General features: G+C 55.3%; 2 protein-coding genes across 3 annotated transcripts; one reads left to right on the forward strand and one right to left on the reverse strand.

The window, feature by feature from the left end:
- Nucleotides 1–221: 221 nt before the first annotated feature.
- Nucleotides 222–14,437, forward strand: MECR (mitochondrial trans-2-enoyl-CoA reductase). Of its 2 annotated transcripts, XM_064524943.1 has the most exons (10): nt 224–442; nt 5,571–5,668; nt 5,910–6,041; nt 8,378–8,521; nt 8,717–8,819; nt 9,393–9,495; nt 10,370–10,443; nt 10,990–11,050; nt 11,751–11,823; nt 12,535–14,437. In XM_064524943.1, exons 1-10 carry the CDS (start codon nt 318–320, stop codon nt 12,696–12,698), a joined length of 1,077 nt encoding a protein of 358 aa, XP_064381013.1. In that variant the 5' UTR covers nt 224–317; the 3' UTR covers nt 12,699–14,437. The 2 variants fall into 2 exon arrangements, with proteins under 2 accessions (XP_064381014.1, XP_064381013.1); XM_064524944.1 differs by lacking the exon at nt 10,370–10,443 and having other exon boundaries at nt 222–442.
- Nucleotides 13,780–16,608, reverse strand: LOC112981200 (putative transmembrane protein 244). Its single transcript, XM_026096676.2, has 6 exons — nt 16,573–16,608; nt 15,533–15,618; nt 14,950–15,023; nt 14,662–14,787; nt 14,057–14,101; nt 13,780–13,871 (listed from the first exon to the last, which is right to left on the reverse strand). Exons 1-6 carry the CDS (start codon nt 16,606–16,608, stop codon nt 13,780–13,782), a joined length of 459 nt encoding a protein of 152 aa, XP_025952461.2.
- Between the last annotated feature and the right edge of the window lie 1,697 nt (nt 16,609–18,305).

An 18,305-nucleotide genomic window follows, 5' to 3' on the forward strand; every position in this document is an offset into this window, starting at 1 on the left:
CGGGGCCGAAAGACACCGTAGAGGGGAGAAAGGCCTGTGCCGATGCCCGTGCCGGGATGTTTAATTAAACGCCCCAAAACCCCCAAATGCACCAACGGCTCCGCGCCACCCTCCCGCCGCCGGGCCCCGTTTCTGCAACGCGCGGCGGCCGCGGAGCTGCAGCCCGAGCCCCTTTAAGGCCGGGCGGGGCGGGGCTTCCCGGCGGGGGGCGGGGCTTCCCGGGGGCGGGGCTTCGCCGTGACGTCGCTTCGCCGTGACGTCGCGCGCGGCCGGCCGGGCCGGGCAGTGCCGTCCGTGTCTCGCGGCGCCGGGTCGGGATGCAGCGGGCGGCGGCGGCGGCGCGGGGGCTGCTCCCCTCGGGGCGGGCGCGCTCGGCCGCGGCCCGGGCCCCGCCGCGGGGGCTGCTCTACGGGCGGCACGGGGAGCCGGCGGCCGTGCTGCAGTAAGGGCCGGGGCGCTGCCGGGGGGTGTTGCGGTGGGGCGCATTGCAATGGGGGTGCAGGTGGGGTGGGGGGGTGCATTGCAATGGAGGGGGTGCAGGTGGGGTGGGGGGGTGCATTGCAATGGGGGTGCAGGTGGGGTGGGGGGGTGCATTGCAATGGGGGTGCAGGTGGGAGGGGGGTGCATTGCAATGGGGGCGCAGGTGGGGGGGGTGCATTGCAATGGAGGGTGCAGGTGGGGGGGTGCATTGCAATGGAGGGGGTGCAGGTGGGGGGGGTGCATTGCAATGGGGGGGTGCAGGTGTGGGGGGTGCATTGCAATGGGGGTGCAGGTGTGGGTGGGTGCATTGCAATGGGGGTGCAGGTGGGAGGGGGGTGCATTGCAATGGGGGTGCAGGTGGGGGGGTGCATTGCAATGGAGGGTGCAGGTGTGGGGGGTGCATTGCAATGGGGGGGTGCAGGTGGGGGGGTGCATTGCAATGGAGGGGGTGCAGGTGGGGGGGTGCATTGCAATGGGGGTGCAGGTGGGGGGGTGCATTGCAATGGAGGGGGTGCAGGTGGGGGGGGTGCATTGCAATGGAGGGGGTGCAGGTGGCTCTGCAGTGGGGCTGGGGGTGGGGGTAAGGCTGGGAGTATTGCAATGGGGGGCAGGTGTGGGGGTGTTGCAATGGGGGGATTGCACGTGGGTCTATTGCAATGGGGGGGGTAGGTGTGTGGGGGGGTGCGTTGCAATGTGGGGGTGCAGGTGGGGGTAAGGCTGGGTCTATTGCAATGGGGGTACTGGTGTTGGGGGGGGGTTGCAACGGGGGGGGTGCAGATGGGTCTATTGCAATGGGGGTACCGGTGTTGGGGGGGGTACGTTGCAATGGGGGGGTGCAGGTGGGTCTATTGCAATGGGGGATGCAGGTGAGGGGTGGCGGCAAGGTCGGGATTATTGCAGTGGGGGGTGCTGGTGTGGGGTGGGGGTGCACTGCAATGGGGGGATGCGGGTGGGTCTATTGCAATGAGGGGGTGCTGGTGAGGGGTGGGGGTAAGGCTGGGGGTGCATTGCAATGGGGGGTGAAAGTGTGGGATGGGGGCAAGGATGGGTGCTTTGCAATAGGGGTTGCAGTGGGGGGGACCTGGCTGGCATGGGAAGGGGCACCTGAGGGTGCTGACAGGCTCTTTAGGGGGTGCATTTTGGGGGGCACCCGGGCTGGGCTAGCCGGGGTGCAGCCAGGCAGGGAGGGGCTGTGCAGCTCCCTGTAGGAGGGGACAAGAGGGGAGCCAGACTTTAAAAGACTTTAAAAAGTTTTTTTATCCATAGTTACAATTGTTTTCCCAAAGTCTGGATTATCCTAGCAAAGCTCTGCTGGGAGCCGTTAGGAAGACGCCCAAAGTGCTCTTGGGTGCTCGCGTGAGGAGAGGGGGCCGCGGCGAGGAAAGGGCCTGGAGTTTGGGTGACATGTTATCGATACCAAAGACTTAAACAAGAGGGAAGAAACCCTCTCTAGGGTTTCACATCCCGTGCGCATTGCGTTAGCCTGCTCATCCCTGGGCTGTGATAAGTTTGTGTTGGCAGCTCGTTCGATTTGCTTTAAAAAAAAAAAAAAAAAAAAAGTGGCTTCCTAAGCCGTGTTTTGCTGTGGAGCTTTTTACGGCCTGCTGCCAAAGCGGAGTTTGATGCTGAGGTTGAGGCCCCGGCATCGGTGGAGCCCGGCTTTATCGTTAGCGGGAAGTGGCTAGAGATGCGCTAACGGAGTTACGGACCTGGGGGCGACTCGCTTCCTTCGGCATCGCTCATCCGGGGAGAGATGGCGGTCCTCGTCCCGGGGATCCTGCGAGAAGCTGTGGTCATGCAAGAAGCCGCAGTCATGCAAGGGCCGCGTCAGCCAGCGCCGCCCGAGCGGATTTTCCCAAAATTGCTGAAATCGTGGGGGAAAACCTGCTGAAATCAGAGCAACGGGTTTTACCCGCGGGAGGGAAGCGGCGGTTCGGCCCCGTAGACTGCCGTGAGAATAATATTTCTTTTAGGGGAGCGTCTGGTGCTGATGCTGGGTTTTTTGCATCTAAAACAGCAAAAAAGCTTTGCAAAGGGAAAATGACCTTTTAGTGGATTTTTTGCTCTTTTTCACTGGAGGAAACGCTGAGGACTTGCTGTCCCAGTTTAACTGCCCCAAGTAATGCTTTAGAAGTAAAGGAGGTGCAGATGCATCCTCTGCATGCATCCAGACGCCAAACTCCGGGTATTTTGGGATGGATGTTGGCTTTTTCTTTCGGCCATGTACGTGTGTAGCGGCGCTCATCAGCGCTGACGGATGCTGTGACTCGCTGAGGGCCTTCAGCCGCCGCCGCGGTAGGGAGCACGTAGCGGAGGGCTGGTTCTCCCGGCCCTGCCGCTTGTGCAAGGCAAATCCTGCCCTGTGACTTTGTCTCACGCCGTTTCTCAGAAGCTCTTGCCGCTTTCCGAAAGTGCCGTTCGGGATCCCACTTCCCCCTAACGCTAAAACAGGATGCTGTGAGCCGTAAGGGGCACGACCAGTGCCGAGCAGATTAAACAAAGAGGTTCTTGCCCAATTTGCTGATTTTTATTAAGGTTATTGACCGTTACTTTGCTTGATGGCACCGGACCTTTCATTAGCCAGCTCGGTGGGTTCAATTATAGCAGCGCTGATCAAAAATCTGCCGGTGTTTCTATTGTAAAAGCAATTTTTCAAGAGGCCTCTAAGCTTAGAAACTCTTTTTTCGTGCTGAAATATCGGCACCAGTAACGGAGGCGCGATGTCAGATGCTGCAATGGAAATCTCGCCATTAGGTTCCCGGTGCTGGCGCAGGGCTGATGCTAGGCAGAGGTGCTGGATGGAATTAGTTGTAATCTCAATATACGCTGTTTTTCTCCATAAATTAATGGGAGGAGAGGGCGGGACGCAGGTCTGCCTGGGTCACGGCTCAAAAACACTGGCTGCAACCAGAGTCTCGCTCCGCGGTCCAGCGAGAGCCTCCTGCAACGTTGCCGGTCCGCAGCTCCCCGCGCTAAGGAGAAGCAGCGATTTGAATCACTCAGACGTGTAGAGTGGAAGCAAATTCGGAGCGGGGATCGGCAGGGAAACCCCGCGGAGGACGGCGTGGTGCCGTGCAGGACTCCGGCCGCTCTCCAGCAGCGCAGCCAGTAACGCCTCTGAATGAGCCGATCTGTCCGTAACATTGACTTTTAAACCTTGGAGATCTTCAGGCTCTGGGTAGAGTTACCGTACTTTCCCGGAGAAACCTTAGCGATGCTTTTTGAATTCCGTTTGAAGTAGTTTTGCGAGAAACCAACTTTATTCCGCTAATTCTGGCGGGTGGTTTAAGCAGTAGCTGCTGATGCCTTTTGCCAAGATGTTATATGCAAGCGACTTCTTAATTCGTGGGTGAAGGCTGCCTTGCCAAAAACTCCTGGTTTTGAGCAAAGTGGAGGTCGGGGCTCCTGGTTGTACCCATGAGCTGCGTCCTGCTTGCAAGCACCCAGAGCTGCGGTGAGCGCGGTCCTCGGGCGGCCTTTGCGTCACGGTCTTGCCCCACGAGTGTCTCGCTGCGTCCTGGTGCCCCGATGTCATCGGGAAATGAAGATCCAGTCCCACTGCCACCTGAAAATCCCTGCTCCCGCTGCCTCCTGCCCCGGCGTGGTCAAACCCCAGAGCTGGCAGCCCTGCTGCGACGCTATCGCCGCAGTTACAGCCGGGCGGGATTTGGCCTCTTGCCGTGGCCCGAGGATTTCTGAGCTCGGGGGCTCGGAAGAGGCTGTGCACAGGGGCAGGGAGCTGCCTGCTCTCCGGGCAGCTGTTGCTAAAAGCACAAGCTGGAGCCCGATGCCCTGACCCAAACCTGGATTCGGTAACGTATCTGGGCACAAGCTCGTGTCCTGCTCGGCCCGGGAGCTGTGTCCAGCTCTGATCCTTGCCGCATCGCAAGCTGGTCTCCAGCAAAAAGGGTCAGTGCCCTGGCGTGCTGAGCTCCCCATAAGGCTCTTGCTACAGTTTTGGGGGTCTTTAAAAGCCTGATTACAGGATGCAAATTCCAGCGTGCTAAAAGCCTGACAAGTACGTCGTGCTATTAAATTCAGAGCTCAAATTTGTCTAGCAATCAGCCACGCAGCTTCAAGGGGGGAAGCGGGGAAACACTTTGCCAGCACAGGACAAGCTGTGAAAAGAATTGAGTATACTGTTCCTAATGACATGTACTTAGCAGGATGTAATTGCAGCAAAAAACTGTTCTTAAAATTGGCAGCCGCACAGGGTCTGCACCTCCTCCTTTGCCGAGCCAGGAGCTCGCTCAAATGTAGTTAAAATTGCCCTCATCTCGCAAATGGGCAAGTCTCGATGGATTTGCCCTGAACGGGAGATAGGGCAGACAGTAATCAAGCGCTGGGCTCCTCTTTGCCATGATCTCCGTCACGGTGCAACTGCTTGTTCTGGCTCCTGCTCTCCGGAGGGACTTTTCTCCATACGGGAGCGGTCCGACCTCTTGCTGCAACCTGTCTTTTTTCCTTTGCTTCCTGCAATGAGTTAAGGGGTGCTCAGTTATGTGGTCACAAGGTCCAAAGCGTCCCAAAAGTTTTAGCAGCTGCCTAGTGTTACCTTGCAGTTCTCCCCACGGCCGTGCGCTCCAGGAGAAGGAGGGTTTGTGGGAGTCCATCACTTCTTTCTGAGGGAGATAAGCTAAGTTAAACAACTCTGGTAACCCCGTTGTTCTTCCAGTGTAAGAGCATTTCCATCTGATTTAAAACAGTCTTGTGGCAAAGGGGTTGGAGAGGTCTTCTGCCTTGGAGGGGCTCTTTTCTGTGCAAGTAGTTTGGGTTCATTCCTAACCCCTGGCACAACTGTCCATGGCTCCCTGGGAAGAAGGCATGGCAAGGACGTGTCCCCAAGAGGAGGGGATGGTGTTTGGGGAGTGGTGGAGTCTGGATGAAGTTGCCTTAGGTTGGATGTGGGGTTTTTTTTTTTTTTTGCTAAAGGAGACCAGGCTGAGGTGATGGCAAAACAAAGATGTGGGGAAAATAGTGCTGTTTTAGACCTAAGATAATAGGGGAATCTCTTTTCTGGTTATACCACGTGCAGAAGACATCAGCTAAGTACATATTAACGCATTTCTACTTTGTGTGTCCCTGTTCAGACTAAGAGACCTAGAGGTGGCCAAGCTGGGGGAGTCTGATGTTCACGTCAAGATGTTAGCAGCCCCGATCAATCCGGCAGACATCAATATGATCCAAGGTAACCCAGCTTCTGCAGTTTCACTGGCTTTTTGCTGCCAAACAGCTTAGTTTTCATTCCCCTCGATGGGCACAGACTGCTAGACCACCTGTGACGTGCCCAGCACGGTCTCGAAGGGTTCAGAGCCCTGTTCCTGGGACTACGCTGGGACTAGCCCTCAACGCACCAAGGGGAGAAGCTTGTGATTCACCGCAGGCTTGGCGCAAAGCGATCTGCTCCTCACGGTCTGGCTCCCTTGCAGGGACGTACGCCATCCTCTCCGAGCTGCCGGCGGTCGGGGGCAACGAAGGCGTTGGCCAAGTGGTGGAGGTCGGCAGTCGCGTGACATCCGTGAAACCTGGCGACTGGGTGGTCCCAGCGGATACTGGACTCGGTGAGCTCCTACCCGAACTCCTGGGGACAGGTCCATGGTGCGAGAGCGGCAGCTCCGTTGGCTGTGCAGAGGGGGATGATGACAACAAGCTGCCTGACGGCTCTTGGTTGGCCTCATCCACCGCAGACCTCTGCACGTGGCCAGCACAGGGCACAGCTCACCCCGTGTCTCGGCAAGGAAGATACTTGCTGAGACCTGGGGCAGTAGCAACCTCCCCAGCGCGCTGCAGGAGCAGCGTTTGGCAGGGACCCTGCGTTATCCGTGGACACCAGCAAGGTCCTCCTGGGTGCTGCCCTCTCCTGTAGCACCTCGTCCCAGGGCTTCTCAGGGTGCTTGACACCGCTGGCGGCTGTTTGAGCCCAAGCTGGAAGGTGATGGCGGGGCTGAGAGCAAACTAATGCCCTGAGCAAAGCACAAGGCTCCTGTCCCCAGCATCTCCCTGACGCTCCTGCAGCCCTTTCCCTCCCTTGTGAACTGGTGCTTTCAGATTTGGCCCAAGAGACTTAGGACTTTATCTGCCCTAGTGCTGTCCTAGAGCAAAATCATTCCCCTCCGAAGTGCTGTATTTGCTTAGCTTGGCTATAATCACGTGCACCTCCCAGTTACAGCAATTACATATAATCAGATGTGACTTAAAAAGAAAAAAAAAAAAAAACTCCATTAGAGACTGTTCCAGGCGAGGAAAGCAGCGGTTGGAATCCATTTAGTGCCGTATTAGCCTAATCATAAATATAATGGGTTATATTGTCTCAGACAAGAAGCATCCGGATAGCTATGGAGCTGTACAAAGGCCTCTTAATTTCTTACCTGTTTATACTCAGTTTTAAGCATTATTCTTTCTGCCACTTGTTTTTGAACGCAATTTTTTTTAAGTGAGCTCAGTAGCTGATACCCAGCCACGGTGAATCAGGCTGCAGTTGCTCCGGCGTTCGCTGCTGCGATCCCCCTTCCTCCGCAGGAACGGTAGGGCCCCGGGGAAACGCAGGGTGCAAAAAGAAAGAGCTCGGTGACTCGCACCATGTACGTCCCTGCGCCTTGCTGCCACCCTGGTGCTCCCCGGCATCGATGCCACCGGTGCAGGAGCTCACGTGGGACGTGCTCGCTCCTCGACGTCGCTCGCCGTAACGCGAGAACCCAGCGCGCTTTCAAGAGGAGCGATGGTGGGGCTGTTGCTTGTGCTAAACTTTAATTCAGCAATAATTTGGCTTTCTGTAGTGTAGAGCCATTATGGGCCTTCTGAACCGTTATAAAACATTATAGCAATCTGCCGTTCTCTGGCAACAACTGTTTTGTCACATCTGTTTATGGCTTCTTCGCAGACACGGGATGAAGCGTTTAACCTGCGCAAGGTCATAGTTATAACTCATTACAGTTCCCTCCTTAATAGTGCTTTGATGGGAAAACATGGGAATTTATTTTTAAACAAATGTCTCCTGTGCTACTCCAAAATGCCAATGGCCAGGAAAAACTGCCAGTTCTGGCTTAGCGTAAGAGCTTGTTCCTTGCCTATTTCTTTTCAAAAGTCTTTTTCACTTAATGGGAGGAGGAAAGCTATCTAGTTAAGATCCACATGTGATATTTTTAAACATAAAAAATGGATGATGGGGGGTTAAATCGGATATAAATGTAGAGTCACTAAATCTAAGTAAATTGGCTTTGAATATATGGGCTCATCTGTAGGATGTGGAGTATTTCCATTAGCTCTGCACACTCTCTGCACTCAAGGAGCCCCGGTCCTATTACATGTCAAGGAAATGATTAGACTTTTCTGGTATTAAATCTCTCTTGTCCCTGGGCAGCCGGGGATTCATCTCCTGTCTCCCGCAGGTGTCCTGACAAGGCAAAGGCAGCATGTGCTGCGAGGTGTATGATAGCATTTTGCTCAGAAACCCTGTAAACAGCATCCCAGTCGTTCAGTGCTTGTACGGACTGGGGGAAACCTCTGTTACCCCGGGACACTGGGCACATTTCACACCAAAAATGCTGGTGTGTGGGATGCTACGGCCCCTGGAGCAGCAAATCCCGGGAAGCAAAGGCAGAGCTGCTTCGCCAGCAGCACGGAGCAGGGTGCAGATACCTGCTGTGGGAGCTTGCCTCGGCCCCGCAGTCTCTGCTTGCTGATGCAGAAGCCCAGCAGAGGCTGCTGAGCGTGTGCAGGATTTGCGGAAGTGCCCTTAAAGCCCATGTGGAGACTGAGCTCCCAAGGCATTTTTGCATCTTTCTTAGCAAGAAGTGCATGATGTTGCAATGAAATCTTACCTCCGGCCTGTGCGTTGCTTTGGGCACCGGCTGTTGGTGGGTTTCTCCGTTTTGGTGAAACGTTGCCTCCGCCCTAGGGACGTGGCGGACGGAGGCAGTGTTCCCCGAAGAGACCCTGCTGCAAGTGCCCAGTGACATCCCCCTGCTCTGCGCCGCCACCCTGAGCGTCAACCCCTGCACAGCGTACAGGATGCTGGCCGACTTCGAGACCCTGAGGCCAGGTACGTGTGGGGCTGCAGAGACCCCAGGTTCTCGGCAGCAGTACGTGGTGTTGCCGCGTCCCGTCTCGTGAAGGCTGCATGGCTTGCCGTGCATGGCGTTGGGCTGGCTGGGCTTCCAGCTTGCTTGCGGGCAGCCGCTGGTCCCGCAGGAGCGCTCAAAGGCCGAGCTGAGCCGGTTTCTGTGCCGTTTTGCAGGCGACTCCGTCATCCAGAACGGTGCCAACAGCGGCGTGGGCCAGGCCGTGATCCAGATCGCAAAAGCCTCCGGCATCAGGACCATTAACGTGGTCCGAGACAGGTGAGCAGGGCCCAGAGGGCTGGAGACCCTTCCTGGGAAGGGAGGAGGTTTCCAAGGGGCAGGAAAGGATGGTGAGCGGAGAAGGCTGAAACGCAGCCGCCCTTTGAAGGCAGAGCTGCCCTGCATCCCCTGCACCAACTTCTCATCCTGGTCGCTCTGATGGGGCCGTCGGGAACACGTAGCCCTACCGGCGAAGGGGGCTGGAGGGAGATTGGCAAGTTTGGGGGCAGGATTTGGTCTTGGCCTGTTGCGCTTGCAGTCCAAGTTGCTTAATAACAGGAGGGAAAGGAGCTGCCTCTGTAAAATACTGCAGGACCAGCAGAAAGCCGCATACGGGAATAGCCGGGGCTGCCGCGGAACTGACAACACTGGTGAGACAGGAGGAGACCCCCGTCAGCAGCAGCTGGGGTTATGGCAGGCTCCTGTGGCAGAGAGGGGCTGGAAGATGTCCCCAGCCTCTGCTCTATCACATCTCCTCCCCAGTCTACATCTGAGCAAGAAGAGGATGATGGTGATGCTCTTTGCTCTTTCCTTTCTGGCTCCTCAGGTCTCCTCTGTCTTTCTCCTCCGCAGACCTGATCTCCCAAAGCTGGTGGAGAGACTGATGTCCCTCGGTGCAGACCACGTCATCACAGAAGAGATGCTGAGAAAGCCAGACATGAAAGACTTATTTAAGGTACTCGCTGTTGATCCCTCCAGAGAGAAAGTCCAAGGCTGTCCCTGTAGCTCAGTACTTTGAGCAAAGGTGCAAGGATGCTGGAAAGGACAAATATGAAATAAGCTCTTCCTAATCTCCAGGCAGGCAACCATCACGTTCAGGCTGTAAATCATTAGGGACAGACATGAAGTTAACAAATAGCGTTCGTGCACTTTTTTCAAGTCAGTAGTTACTGTGCGTATTCATCCTCTCGTATAACCAAATATGCCCATCTGCTATCAGAAATATGCACTAAATCTGTCAAACGCCTGGTCTCAAAGTGCCTTTCACAAAGTGTCACCTTACTGGCAATAAACTAGGACGTATTCATCTCTGTTGCTCTGGTTACCTTGTTACCTCTCATCCCCTCTCCAAGCTGAGCAGTGTGTTCGGCATCTAGCTGGCTGTACCAGGAACAGCTTTCACAGTTCAGTCAGAACAGTCTCTGAGGGGACCAGACTGGAGGTAGAAGCAGTGAAGTGCTGCACCTTGATATACTGCAGGGCATGTCGTGTCTTAACAGAGGTGCAATAAATGTCTCTTGGGAATATCCTCCGGGACATGAGGTTTCCTGCTCCTCTTGGAGTGGTTTCGCTCGAGCTTTCTCTGGATTGGGATTTAGCCCTGCAGGGCTGGGGGCTTTCGCTGCTGCCGTGAGGCTCAGCCTGTTGATTTTTGGCTCTGGTTACGATTCTCAGCTGCCTCCAAGTAACCACTGGGGTTAAGGCAGTTGCTCCCTCAGGAGCTGTGGTCTCATGCTCAAGAGAAGAGAACCCTAAAATTTGAGGACCTTCTTAATAAACTTTCTCTGTGCTGCTCCCCCCTGCTGCCACTGAAACCACGACTCTTTCAGAGCATCCCGAAGCCTCGGCTTGCCCTGAACTGCGTCGGAGGGAAAAGCACTACTGAGATGCTGCGGCACTTGCAGTAAGTTTGACTCTTTGCCCTGGCTGTTGGGTGGTGGCTTCTGCACGTGCTTTGGGGCAGCACCAGGGCGGGCCTGCTCCAGAGTGCTCTGAGCACAGGTGGGGACTGGGGTGTTATTAGCGGATGTCAGTCCTCCAGTGAGATTTTGGTGAGGGAAGAGGAGTGCAGGGGGAAAAGTCTTGGGGAGTAATAACTGCAAGTTAACCCATCATCACCCCTTCTCTCACTTGTCTCAAACCTCTCTGCCAGCAGCATGAGGCAAAAGACCTCTGAAATCTGAGTTACGAATGTCCTTCTGGCCCTGGCCAGGTTTGAGGGCTGGCTGGTCTATATAACAGAAAATTTGGCTGCTGCTGCTGCACGCAGGGAAGAGGGAAAATGTAGAAAGCGGAGTTCAATGGACATTTGGAGCAGCCTTTGGTGTGAGGATAGCCCCGTCTGCACAGCGATGGGTTTGGGTATAACAGAGGGAGGGAGAGAGAACAAGTGAGGCTGAAGATCCGTATTGGAGATCGCAGGTATCCGAATATCCGATTCCTCTTCCAGGCCCAAAGGGACCGTGGTCACCTACGGAGGAATGGCAAAGCAGCCTGTGATGGTCCCTGTGGTGAGTATTTGAGATGTTCTTGACTTGCTGCGGTATTGAATTGTCTTCTTGCTACGAGCACATCCGCTTTGCCACGCTGCTGATGCCCAGGTGCTCCGAGGTGTTCACACCTCTGTAGCTGCTTCTTGCCCGTCATCCTCTCAGCTCCTGCTCAGCACCACTGCCCTTGCTGGAAGGACAGGCAAGCTCAGCTCTTGTCCTCCTTCCTTCAGTAGGAGGGTTTTTCTGCCACCATCTGTTGTTTGATTTTCAAATTTAGAGCCTCCAAACTTTCTTTTTTTAACTGACTGGGTCTGTTGCAAGATGAGCTGGCTCACACCTCTGGCACAGGTCTCTCGCATTATGTATGAAGGAACTGGCTGGTGTGAACTCCCAGCCTGGGAAGTTGCCCAGCAGACCCTGAGTAACAAGTGCTCCCTGAAACAAGCTGATCTTGCATATCAGAGTCGCATCTCTGTATCCCTCTATGCTCCAACTGCAGTGGAAACCCTGGGATAATGCGAGGTGTTTCATTAATGTGAACTTGCTAAAGTGAATTTGTCACAAATTAAAGCTTTAACAGAAGAGTGAAGATCCTCATTGCCACCTTCCAACTGCTGTCAAACTTGCAAGAGCTTAGAAATATTCTGGGGGGAGATCTCACCTTCTGGCATGTGTGGAACAGAAATGCATATTGGTGAGCGTCTCCCTGTTTCCGCAGAGCGCATTCATCTTCAAGGATGTGAAGCTTCGTGGATTCTGGATGACCCAGTGGAAGAAAGACCAAATGCACAGTAAGCTGGCGGTCACCATCGCAGGTGTAGACAGATGCTGAAGGATGTCACTGAAGTGGCAGGTCACCATGTTCATGGCTGGCCTGTCACTCTTATGCTGGGATACCCTCCCTGTCTGCTCTTACTTCAGTCGTGAGTTTGATAGTGCTCAGAGCTGCTGAAGTGCAGCCAGGGAGGCTGCAGCACTAGTCTGGAAAAAAGATGCCTCCGGGTGTTCTTCAGTACCTCCTGCTGCTCCCCTTGCCTTGTCACGCTTGGCTTGGGTAAAACAGCTGCAAAGTCCTGCCAAGCCTCGCTGGAGCGAATGGAGACAAGTGTAACTGCCTGTTGACTTCACTGGGGGCTGGTGGGAAGGAGCCTTGCTCTGGGACGGTGCAGGTTGTACAGGGACTGGGGATGTTCCTGCTGAAGGCGACACCCATTTGCAATCGCTGCCCTGCGCTGCCCTGTGGGTGCCGGCTGCTGCCGAGCAAGTGAGCGAGCAGGGCTGGTGCTAACGTACCGGGGCACTTGTCCTAACCCAAGTGCCTGAGCTGGGAGCACGGTGCCCGCGCTTTGCGCCCCAGGGCTGCGCTGGCTGCAGGGCTCGTGCCACTAGGACCCACCCCGGTGTTGGTTTTGGCAGGTGTTTTGCCCGGGAATTGCTTGGTGGCTCTGGCTTATTGCAAGCGGGGGTTACGGCAGGGTAAGAGCTGCCTCCTTCCTTTGCAGACAAGGACAGCCTGAAGAGCATGGTACAGAGCTTGTGCGAGCTCATTCGGAAAGGGCAGCTCACCGCTCCAGCGTGCACGGAGGTCCCGCTCGAGGACTACAGGACAGCCCTGGAGGCCTCCATGAAGCCGTTCACATCATCTAAACAGATACTCGTCCTGTGACTCCCCGAGCCAAGGGAGGGCTCGGGTGCAGCAGCAGGCTGAAGTGCAGCTGCTTCCCATCACACTGGACCCTGCAGCTGGATCCCAGCTGCCTTGCAAACACTTCCTTTGCTATGTTGTCTGCAGGGGAAGGTACTAAGGGGGAAAAAAACCCTCTAGATCCATCCACTTTTTGCCCACTTAAAGTTTTAAAAGCCTCTGCAACTTTGCAAAAATGGCACTACGAGAGCAGGTTATAATTGCTTTTGGAGAGAGATTCCAACCTTGCTTTAGCTTAGCTTAGTTTCATTGCACTGGAAAGCTCAGGGTGTTGAGGCAGCTGTTGCAGGAACTGCAGACAGGGATGACGGCAGGCGATCAGGCAGCCAAGGATACAAGGAGCAGAAGTTCCCAGTCGGGCGTGTTTGCGTGATGGGGAGAGCGCTGGGTTTGCTCTGCCACCCGGGATGGCTGATCGCTGCCTTTTGCCTCATTTACTAGCTCTAACCTGCGTTCTGCTGTTTGTATGGCCGTCACCGCCAGGTGATTCAGGCTGTTCTCAGGTCGCTTTGCAGGGACTCAGCTGTGCCACAGCCCCAAGCAGTGCCTGGCTCCACGCTCGCTCCGGGGAGGCAGTGGTTGCCCGGGCAGAGCAATGTGAGACTCTTCCTGGGCACCAGCTGCTGGTTGGGACCTACCATAGGGACGGGTACCACTGGCATGAGCAGGATGGTGTTGAGGTGGCCGCAATACATGCCTGCATATTGCTTTGATCAAGTCGTCATCGCGGATTAAACGCATCGAGACAGAGGGTCGGATGTGAACGAGAACTTTAAAGCGCTGGCTGAGGGTTACAGGTCACCCGGTGCCAGCAGGCAGCTCTGCTAACGCAGCCCCTCTCGGCTTGCATGCGTGAACTGCGTGCTCCTCCAGGCGCCTTTCCTCCGTCGGGAGCAGCAGCTCCGTCTTTGCAAGCCTCGAGGTTGAACCGCTGAGCCGGGCGGATGCCAGGGGGACGTGCGATCGTCTGAAAGCATCGCGCCTTCTCCGGGGAGGACGGGCTGCGGCGCGATGGGACGGGCAGCTCTCTCCGCCACTGGCGTCAGTCACTCTCCGAGATGGATGAGCCGGAGCGGGGACAAATGGAGCAGGTCAGCAGGTGTCCAGTGCAAACCATGAGGATGAGCCCGCTCCCTGGAAGAGGAAGGCGCATGTAAGGCTGAGCAAGCATTTGCCATCCGTGACCCTCATGGCATTACCAGGGGGCCGAGAGCCAGGTCGGCAGACACGCTACCCTGGGCAGGCTCAGGTCTGAAGGGCTTTGCCCAGAGAAAAAGGCCTGGAAAATGGCAGAAAAACAGGCAGAAATGAAGGCTTACCGAGCGCCAGCCACCACTGCCACACCAGCGGGAACTGTCCCATCACTGCAAGACAGAGCAGACGTCTCAGGGAGCACCCGGACTCACGGCCCCACGTTTGAGCCAGGGACGGGACTCACCTCCTGGTTCACAGCTGAATTTCACTGGTGCCTTGGCCCCGGGTGCTGGGTCCAAGGCCTTGGCAGGAGACCAGCCCCCTGTGTTGCCCTTGTTTGGAGTCTCAAATGCGTGTAGGAGGGGGGTGGCTTTCTGCAGTACCTTGACTTGAATTAATTTTTGCTGCTGTTACTGATGATTGTGAAATTTGCAGAAAAATCTCTTTGAAATCAATGTTTAGCTTTTTTTTTTAAGATGCTGCCAATAAATTTTTCTGTGATCAGAGCAAAGTGTGACGTGCTGCAGTGCAGCTTGCCTAGGCAGACTGTAAGTGCCACTCCCCAGCAAGCATGGTTAAGAAGGAAAACCCAGTACAGATCTCAAACTCGCCTGCGGCCATGCAAAGACTCCCATTAGTGTCACTGGGCTTCGACTGGTGCTGCTAGCACCAGCGGGGCGCAAAAAGCGGCATCTGTCTCCCCAGACTTTTGCCCTGGCTGTGCACTCACCGAGGCAGGTCAGCAGCACGTGGAGCAGCGTGACGGTCACGGCGTAGTCCCAGACCCAGCGCTTCAGCAGCGCGGCGAAGAGGATGCTGCTGGTGAAGTATGTCAGCTCCATGGCCAGCAGCCCCCCTGCGAGGCGAGAGGAGCCCTGTGAGCCTGCTCCGAGGCTAGTTTTTCCCCCCTTGAAATGCTATGGGTGTGCTTTGCAGCAGCAAGTGCCTTCCCGTCCCCATGCACCACGTCCCCTCCTGTGGCTTCATTCCCCAGCCGCCCCCCTGACCCTCAGCTCACCCAGATATTTGGGGTTGGAGAGGGACGGTTCGGTCCTGAACTCAAAGGGGATGAGGCCATCAAAAGTGTCGAGCCTGCGGGGAGGGAAAGGAGCGCTTGTGGGGAAGCGGCCAAGGATAACCCCCCGGGCCAGGTGGTTATGGGACAGCCAGACCCGCCATCCCTATGTCCCTCCACCAGGCCAGGTGCAAATGCCACCACATGTCCATGTCAGCCAACCGGCCTCAGCACCATGGCTGCCCCGTACCAGCCCGATTCATCCAACAGCTCTGGGCAAGCGCAGGCTCCAGCTACCCTCCTCTCTTAAAACCAAATACTGTGTCTTTTACAGTCAAGTGAGACATTTAGAGACTTCTAAAACAAGGTTTCCCACCCCAGACACGATCCCTTTGGATACCCCTGCAGCCCCCCATGCCACCGAGGACTCCTACTCAGCCCCCTTTCCTAAGGAAGAGCTTATGCACCCCAGATTAAAAACCCTGTAGATGTAAAAATCCCACAGACCTAAAACAATTTGTTTTAAACCTGCTGTCGTGCAGGCGTCTCAGGCCAGCTGGGGTCTCGCTGCCCCCCTCCGCCTCACCTGAGAGCCCCGTGGCAGATGCTGCCCGTCACATAGTAGAGGGTGTAGAAGATGCCCAGGCAGAGCAGCAGGTGCAGGAGGAGGATCTGCAACCGGAGCAGGTTTCACTTTTCAGAAACGGGCCCGTAGGAGAGTTAAAGTGTGAAGGTTTAAGGATCTAATACGCTCTGGTGCATTTAAGGCTTAGCAAAGAGTAATTCACACTTCAGTGTAAACATTGTTTGAGCAGCCCTGATTGCTGCCCAAGGTTTCAAGCAGGTTGAGAGCTTCAATTGGAGAAACTTGCTGGCTAAGCAGTCAGTATCAGGGTTGGCTTAGGGCTAAATCAGCTTTGGGGAGCCAGCAGGACACTCCTTTGCAGGATTGCAGGGAGATTATCGTCTTCATTTGTTCACTTCAATGTCTAAATCAGTCCGAGTTGGAAAATAAAATGCAAAAGTTTGCAAGCGACAGCAGCGGTGAGTAATAGGACCGAGCTGTGGAGGGGGGCACGTCTGCCACTGCAAAGGGCATCGTGACCAAGAGCAGGTTGTTATCAACACAAAAATACATTTTTAATCCTCCTGGCATGGCGCGTGGGGCCGTGAACATGGCTCGAGGATGCTGACTGCCTTGCAGCCCATAGGAGCCCTGACGCCAGCCGGTTTGCAGCCAGGGACATGGGTTGTCCTCGCTCCCAGAGCCGGGAACGGCCGTCGCCCGGCCGAGACGAGACGTGCCATTTGCCCGGCACCGTCCGCAGCGCCCTTTTCCTTTAAGAGGGCGAGAGGGAGCAGCCGGGGGCGGATTATCCCCGCAGCAGCGATGCTCCCCGCAGCCTCGCCAGATGGCCGGGCAGAATTAGCTGCCACGACGGGCAAAACGAGCCGCTGGTGCTGCCTCCCCCCGCGCCAGCCCCGGCGACACCTCCGCTGCCCTGCGTTTCCTTCCCCCAGCCGCCTTTCCCCCCGCGACCGGCTCAGGCCCGCGGGCCGGCGCTGACCCACAAAACTCGCCGCTCCGGGCTGTCTCGGATGCAGCAAAATCCCATCGCCCTTTACCTTGACGCTCGTCCCCGGGCTGCCCCAGCGGGTCATGAGCGAGCCGGGCTGCCGCCCACGGGCGACCCGAGCCTGCGCCGCGCACCGGGATTTGAGGCCGTGACGCCGGCTGGAGCAGCGAGCGGCAAGTGCCAGCACAGCGGAAAGCAGCTTCCGCGCCCGCCACCGGCGCGTCCACACGCTGCTTGGCTTCTCCAACCGAGAAATTTCCACTATGCCGGGTTTCTTGCACCAAAATTTGCTACTAGGAACGAACCTGCCTTTGCACAGAGCTGGGATTTGTGCAAGTGCACAAAGGGGGTTTTTCCCTACTTCGACAGGAGCCACCTCTCATTAAGACACCCCCGGTCAGTCTGGCCGGTGCCTGAGAAAGGCAGAAACAAGAGCATGGAAGTTCTCTCACGACCCTAAAGAGCGGCTCGGTCTGGTGATTACTAGAAAGCCGTGCAAGTTAGCAGCCCTTTCCCAGGTGTGCAAGCAGCCAGGACACAAGCAGAGCCATGAGACCCGTGGTTCCCCACCGAGTCCGTCCTGCCAGCGGAAAACGGAGAGCTGTTTCCCACCAGGCTGTTGCCTGCTAGAGCCTGGTTTCCTCCTTAGGGAAAAAAAATATGCATATATATGCTCTTCTACCTAAAAGCCCCCAGTCCTCAGCCACTGGCCCAACACCCAATGTCCCCTTAGGAGTCCTTTGCAGAGGGTGACCTCCTCCGCACAGCTGCTAATAACTTTTTTTCCTGTTTTCTGTAAGGGGAGATGTCAGAGCCGCAACGCAGCCTCCACCCTCCCCGGTCTGATCCAAGTTTTCCCAAGTCGCGTTATCCGACTCCTTTCTCAAGGAAATTCCTCCCCTTTCTCCGGGTGATTCCACCCCGTCCTTCAACAGCGCATCCCGCAATTCCTGAGTCAAGGAAATACTTTTTTTGCTTTTTTTCTGCTTTCCCGTGGGGAGTTTTGGAGCATCACTGGTAAAAGGCCACTCTGTTCCACCTGCATTTTGCAGATGGATAGGCAGATTTCTGCAAGAGCTGCAAGAAGCACATTTACCTCTCTAGAGGGGGATTAGCAATAGACAACACCGATATGTAAAATCACTGTCATTACGGTGACACAGGCAAGTCTTGGGCTGTCTTGTTCTGCTCTTCCAGCTTGAGCGTCGCAAGCTGACACGTCATATGCAGATTCGTGTCTGGATTTATGCTAAGAGGATTCTGAATTTACAGATGTATTCAGCACCCCGCTGTATGCCAGCACGTGGTCCCCGGCTCGGGTTGTAACACGGAGGAAAGTCAATGCTAAATTGGGTTTGGGATGTGAAAAGTGCTTTCGTTTCCTTGCCTTTGCCAGTTTGCAGAGTGGGGGAAGAGAAGTCAGCGACTGCTCAGAGTCATTTTTAAGGCTTAGAATGGAGTCTTTAAACTACATGCATTTTCTTTTGAAAAATAAACCACTTTCAAACTAAAATTAGCAGCCTGGGTTAGGAGCTAAACTTGCTAGACTGTATTAAAGCCGTTTTAAGCACATAAAAACAGCCTGCCAAAACACAGAGAGATTTTTCCTTGAGTTTTTTCTTTTTTCTTGGATTAGCTAATGAGTCTCATCCCATAAATTCCGCTTTGAAACAAAGAAAATGATTAAAAGTCGAAAAGGCTGGAAAGCTTATTTGCTTTTTTTTGAAAGGATGAAGAAAATCCAGAAGTTTAGCTCTACTGGTTCTAAATCTTGAAGCAGTA

Source organism: Dromaius novaehollandiae, chromosome 23 (assembly GCF_036370855.1).
Source record: "Dromaius novaehollandiae isolate bDroNov1 chromosome 23, bDroNov1.hap1, whole genome shotgun sequence".
Classification (NCBI taxonomy): Eukaryota; Metazoa; Chordata; class Aves; order Casuariiformes; family Dromaiidae; genus Dromaius; species Dromaius novaehollandiae.

Bases quoted from the DNA above. Each gene is read 5' to 3' on its own strand.
- MECR (XM_064524943.1), top strand. From the start codon at position 318: ATGCAGCGGGCGGCGGCGGCGGCGCGGGGGCTGCTCCCCTCGGGGCGG. The intron at 8,522-8,716 runs GTACGTGTGGGG...GCCGTTTTGCAG, and splicing joins CTTCGAGACCCTGAGGCCAG to GCGACTCCGTCATCCAGAAC. The intron at 11,824-12,534 runs GTAAGCTGGCGG...CTTCCTTTGCAG, and splicing joins GAAGAAAGACCAAATGCACA to ACAAGGACAGCCTGAAGAGC.
- LOC112981200 (XM_026096676.2), bottom strand. From the start codon at position 16,608: ATGACCCGCTGGGGCAGCCCGGGGACGAGCGTCAAG. The intron at 14,788-14,949 runs GTGAGCTGAGGG...CTCGCCTCGCAG, and splicing joins CTCCAACCCCAAATATCTGG to GGGGGCTGCTGGCCATGGAG. The intron at 14,102-14,661 runs GTGAGTGCACAG...TCTGTCTTGCAG, and splicing joins CGTGCTGCTGACCTGCCTCG to TGATGGGACAGTTCCCGCTG.